Genomic DNA, 6,515 nt, shown 5'->3' on the forward strand with positions numbered 1-6,515 from the left:
ACACACACACACACACACACACACACACACACAAGTATACAACGAACATCTTTCAGTTTCCGTCTACTAAATACAAGGTTTTGGTCGGCCCGAGGCTATAGTAGAAGACAACTACCCAAGTTGTCACGCAGTGGGTCTGAACCCGGGACCATGTACATTGGAGATGCATTGTTTAATACAGTTAGTATTCGTGATTAGACACAATATCATCCTAAATCCTATCTACGTTTATATGTAGTGAAAAATTAAGTCCATCTCATACATATTATTGTTTCATTTTGATGCAAACCATATGATAGAAGTCTATTGTTTGCTTATATACAACATGCAGATATATAATCAAATAGTGTTATATACAAAATGAAAATGAAGCGAAAGAAGCTGCTATGTATATATTTATTAGTAATGAAATCTTTTTATTACTTATGTTGAAAAGAAAAACACTTGAAGCATATTTATTGTTGTTAAAACAATGAAATATTAATTCTTAGCAAACGCTAGCAAAGCATGCAACAGATGAATAAGTGAAATTGACAGTAGAGAGCCAGAAGATGAAATATTGCAAGGCAGCTATTAACAGGGTGTTCATTTAATATTAAAAATAAAAACATTGACAGATGAATGAAGTATATTAATTGAGTACAAAACAGAATGAAACATAAGCTATAGTAATACGAGCGAATACTGCTACTGAAAAGTTTCCAACACAAAGCATTGTCAGAAACTTAAAGAGGCATAAAACAAAATATTATTAGTAATAAAGAAGCAGGAAGAAAACAACCACTATTAATGATGATAAATGTGTAAAAAAAATAAAGCCATTAAAATTGAATATTTTTGAATAGCAAATGAAGTTGCTGGGATATTCGAACATGCAATGTTTGCCAATATAAATTCCAATCAGAGATCACTTGTGTTCGTGCATGTGCTACCGGAAGTCCATAACAAACATTTACTTTTAAATAACATTGGAGACATGCGTGCGCGCGCGCGTGTGTAACTAATCAGAGCCACTGATCTGTATAGGAAAAAAACAAATGTTTTATATATACCAACCAACAACCACACCACAAACTACTTACAATGTATAGATTGTATAAGTACCAACCAGAAACCTAATAACAAACCTAAATGCCGTGAGATTGCGTCAGAAGATAAGTATAATATTACCAAGTAATATTATACCAAGTATTCAGTTAACGAATCAAATATAAGAGCCTAACCAGAACGACTGACCTATTGTATATTTCCATTAATATCTCCATATCAGCCCACGTGATAGAGAAAAAATATTAATGATCTTAAAATGCATAGATTGTATAGATACCAACCAGGAACCTTACCACAAAGCTAAATGCCATGAAATTACGTCAGAAGGTAAGTGTAATATTACTATGTATCAAGTTAACTAATCAAATGGCACCTAACCAGATCGACTGACTAATATGGAAAAAAATGTCAACCATGAACCTCGCCACGAACCAGAACGACTGACTAATATGGGGAAAACAAAAAATCAATTTATGTAAATAACATCGCCAATTACTTCACTTATCTAATTAGTGTCATTTATACTTGAGTTACCAACCTGATTGACGTTAAAAGAGGTGAATAGGATTTAATAGCATTGCTAACACGGTAGGACACCGCATTGATTTATAAAGCATTTAATATACTTTGTAGTTTATTATGGTGACGTAACTTGACTTATCAGACTTGTCATACATAGTTGCAAGATAATCAAATAGCCATTGCCACGATTCGAACCTACATTGTAGATTTGGTTCTACTATGCATTTACTGTCTAATAAGTGCAGCATGGCTGAGTAGTTAAGAAGGTTGTTTTGTAATCACGGTGTTCTGAATTTGATCCCATTGCAAGGTATCTTATACAAATATCTTTTCTTGTGTCCCCAATTTGATCCAGGTTTTGTAAATGAGACTGGGTCATCCAAAACTGTGTGGAATCCTGTAAGATAAATTATACGTGTAATTCAAAGTCCAGCCTTGTTGCAAAATGTCAAATTTTAATTCTGCCAGAGGATAATTACATTAAGGATACTTGTATCCCAGGAATACTCCGACATGTATATGGTAATTGAATGAGGGTATTTGATCAAACAAATGAATAGTCATTGTCAAACCTGATAGATCTAATTATTTTATGGTAATTGAATGAGGATATTTGTCAAATCTGATAAATTCAATTATCTTCTCATCATGCAAGATATATCGACGTATTTCTCACAGTCAAATTTATTACAGGGCTCACATTATATTTTAAAGAATGCAACATTAAGAAGGTCGCCCATATTTATAAAACCCTAGAATTACACAAACAAATGCAACACCATTTGAAGTACTAGTCCCTTACTTACTGGCTACGTCGCTAAGTGCTTCTAATAAATTCAAATGAAATGAGACCAACTGAATACATCTTTCTTGTCTGTGCTGTAGCTCCACATCGAGATTTATGAGAATGACGTGGACAAACGGCAGAATAAAGGCTTTACAACCAACACCTGCATGACAGTTTCTATCAATTAAGGCTCTGGAAATCCCGAGGGATACCAAAGCCTTACTAAAAGTCACTTACCGTAAGTGCTGCGCAGTGGGACTGAATCGAAACCAAAGTGGCTAGGAAACAAACTTCATAACCTAAGAGATGGACGAACAGACGGAGAAATGGTCTGATGAAAAACCAAATATAAAATGAATTAAGAGTGTTTACGCTACATATTAAAAATACAAACAAGTCAAATCAAAACAATATAAATATTTAGGAAGTAAATATATAACATACACAACAACAGTTACCTTTACCAAATAATTTACTCTCTTTACCTCCTGAAACTTATACAGCTTAGAATCAAATTTTTCAAATTCTCTCTCCAATTTCTCTTCACTTTGCTACTTTGCCTGGAAGCTAATGCTAATATTTATAATAGAATGACAAAGAAAATAGTTACATTGATGATATCATAAAAATGGCACAAATATAATACAACTAGGTTAGCTATGGAACGTTATGGCGCTGCTTATTTAGCATCGCTGATTCAATTCTTACTTCTTTCACATCAGACATTTTAATGTTTCTCTCGTTCTCTCGTTTCTGCCACCTCTCTCTCTCTCTCTCTCTCTCTCTCTGTTTATATCTTTAATCATATATCGCTAGGTGTATAAGGAGAAGGAAAGTGTTTATATGAATCATGTTTAATCAACAAATTGTAAAGTTTCCTTCTCTCCCTCGCTGACTTCTCTCCGGCCCTTTCTCTGTTTGTCTATACCTCTATCTGTTTGTGTATACTTCTGAATGTGTGAGATTGTGCATATTTGTATATGTGTATGTCTTTGTGTATATAAATATGTGCGTACGTGCATGTGTGTGTGTGTGTGTGTGGCCCCTCAGCGTCGCCAGCTTCTGCAGTAGTGGTTCGAGAGTCAATACGTACAGAAGCGACGAGAGGGGGAATCCCTGACGGACCGAACGTGCAATGTCGAAGGGTCTTGATAGATGCCCATTGACGCGAACTACCGAACGGATGCCTCTGTACAAGGCAGCCATCCAGCCGCGGAAAACGGGACCGAAGCCGGCCGCTATGAGGACAGCCTCCAAGTATTGATGGTCTACCCTATCGAAAGCCTTCGATTGATCCACATTGATCAGGGTCCCACCCATGCCAGGTTCCTTAACTACCTTGTCTACGATGTAGCGCATCAGATGGAGGTTGTCATGGAGAGACAAAAAGACAGCCTCCGTTTTTATTGTTGTTTAACTTGAGAAGAAGCACTTTATATCTAAATTGCCAAAAGACGTTCCGATTGCAAATTGTAGTGATTCAGTTGTTTCATAATTTTCTTCTGGAAACCAAGAAGTACTTAGGCTCTGATCGCTACATATCTCTACAGATTCTCCACAGAATTCAGATAAAATCTACATTACAGTGCCACACACATATCCTGGATGATACAATTACTAATTACTATACATATACAAACTTCCCAGATCACACACACATGTTATCCAGCTTATTAACAATAACATATTCAACAGATATTTTGTCGTTTCTTCTAATGATGCAACAACTGCCTCCATTCACCGAACTTCTGCAGATATAATTTCAGGTGCATCCCACTTATATCTCTCTCCTCTTTCTGTCACCCTAACTATATAGCATTCACCTCCCATATCCTACACTAAATATTTCACCCACTTCTCAGAACTGTAATATCTCTAATTCACTCCCCACTTGAATTTTTCATGCAGACGACTTGGAAATGTTCAAACTAAACATCAACCACACCATTTTGCAAGAGCCTGCGAAGATCAAGTGCACTACACCTACCTCTGCTTGTTTTACTACATTATAAAAGGTAAAACAGAGAGGTACTCGCATACTTATTACATTTATACCTTTATTATGACTCCTCCCACCACCTGGAGACATGCAGACGACTTGGAAATGTTCAAACTAAACTAGTCTGCAAGAGCCTGTGAAGATCAAGTGTATTACACCGGTCTCTGTCTCTTTTTCAAAATTATAAATGAAAAATAGAGACGTATTCGCTTACTTATTACATTTATAATACCTATATTGTGACTCCCTGCCTGGAGACATGCATTTAAGAGATGTCGTATAACACGTCAGATTCACGCTTGAAAACTGAACATTGAAATAGGAAAATTTTATAAGAAGATTATCTCCATTAATTAAAGAGTACACTCCGAATGGATCAATAAAATAAAGAAATTGTTTCGAAAACTGCATTCACCAAACTTAAATGAAATTAACAGTGTTTCGGGTTTTAATAGGCTAAAACGTGTCTTTCACATTTTGCTACATTTTTCTTTGTTAGAAATACAAAATATTTGTATGAAAGGGAGGAGCACGATTGGGGACTGCCATTCTTTAATTCTTGATATGTGTAAGTTGTCATCACACAGCTATATTATAAATAACTACAATCCATGAATGGTAGCTGAGTATATATAATAGATGTATTGAATGGTATATGCTATGCAAAGTGTTTTGGTCTGAAATAATTTGCATAATATAAAAATAAAATAAGGGAAGTAAATCAACTAAGGCATTGGCATGAATTCAGGTAAATGACATACATGAAAACATTTTGTTTTTCAAGTACCTGAAAGGTCGCACTTGGCTGGAAGAAGAAAATAAAAACCTACAGTTAACTATTAGCAACTAACAAAGAAAAATAGGAGACACGTTTATTTGCAGACAAGGAGACAGTTATAGATCATTGGACGCTTGGTTTATACAGAAATAAATATATTTCCTTCTTTCGTTATGATAACGAAAGGTTATAGCGATGTAACATGGCAAGATGAAAGATCATGAATAGTGGTAAGATGAGAAGGAAAGTGGTTTGCCAAAGTAACGTTTGTATAGCAATATGAAGATCGCACAGGAGGTCTGGTGAGACAAAAGACCATGACAAGTAATGTGGCAAAACAATGAGCTGCAGTGGGTGACATTATGCAAAGTATTTGGTGATAGAAAGGGCAACCAATCATTAAAAACATACTAAAAAACAGAACGTATAATATTTTTTCTTCAGTCACATTTTCCTGGACAAACACATTAGAGTAATGAGGACTCTTTAAACTTAAGGATTCAAGGCAACCTCACACCTGTCGAAGCCATAATAAAACCTTGTCAGTTTACTCTGTAAAGTCGTTAGTAAACAAGCTGAGGATGTGCTGGTACCATGATAAAATGTGCCCTGTAGTCTCTGTATTGTAATTATTAGAAAAAGGTATCTAGTAGTAGAAACCAAGCCCAAATCATTTAGGAGGATAGTATCTCTAAACATGGACTGATTTAGATTGTGACGACTCATCCAAACCTTGCCAGCATGAAAAGCAAAGATAAAAGAATAATGATTTAAAGACAACGTTTCAAATATATTCTAATAGTGGTGTGATTGCAGAGGAATGTCTACAATCATGAATCAAACCAGTGTGTTAGTTTGTGAAGTACATGTCTTGCCCAACGATACTTACCTATAATGAGATTTTGTGGCATTCATCATGATTGCAAGTAATGGGTGAGAAATACTGTTACAATCAAGAATCAAAATCAAGAAACAAATTAAGTTTGTGAGTAGCTTTATTTCATTCTATATTTTGAACCAATAGTCATACACCGATCATCATAAAGAAACTCATCAAGATCTATAAAATGAATTCTTTAGTATTATAGTTTCCTATTTATATTTAGACTACCAATATATTCGTTTGATACACTTTTATTAGATTTCTAAAGTATCTTTTATTCCAAAAATGACATTTCTAGACATAAATTACATTACAAGATGTTCCATCTAAAAAGGTTCCAAGGGGGAATCAAGCGTCACATGATCTTTTACAGCAACCACTTGCAAGGGTAGAGGGGGAAGATAAGGCAGTTGATAGATCATTATATGAATACATATTTCTGTTCCAACCTGAATCTGTAAAATAAAAGTAAACACTTGAAATAATTATCTAAGAT

General features: G+C 35.0%; 1 protein-coding gene across 2 annotated transcripts in view; it reads right to left on the bottom strand.

Moving 5' to 3' along the window:
• Positions 1-6,113: 6,113 nt before the first annotated feature.
• The window catches only part of LOC106878863 (cystatin-A5), a 5,461-nt gene continuing 5,059 nt past the window's right edge, over positions 6,114-6,515 (bottom strand). For both annotated transcript variants that reach the window (XM_014928204.2, XM_014928203.2), the window contains exon 3: positions 6,114-6,474. In XM_014928204.2, the coding sequence (XP_014783690.1) occupies positions 6,441-6,474 (34 nt within the window). In that variant the 3' untranslated portion in view covers positions 6,114-6,440. The remainder of the gene's footprint in view (positions 6,475-6,515) is intronic.

This window comes from Octopus bimaculoides, chromosome 20 (assembly GCF_001194135.2).
Source record: "Octopus bimaculoides isolate UCB-OBI-ISO-001 chromosome 20, ASM119413v2, whole genome shotgun sequence".
NCBI classification, from domain to species: domain Eukaryota; kingdom Metazoa; phylum Mollusca; class Cephalopoda; order Octopoda; family Octopodidae; genus Octopus; species Octopus bimaculoides.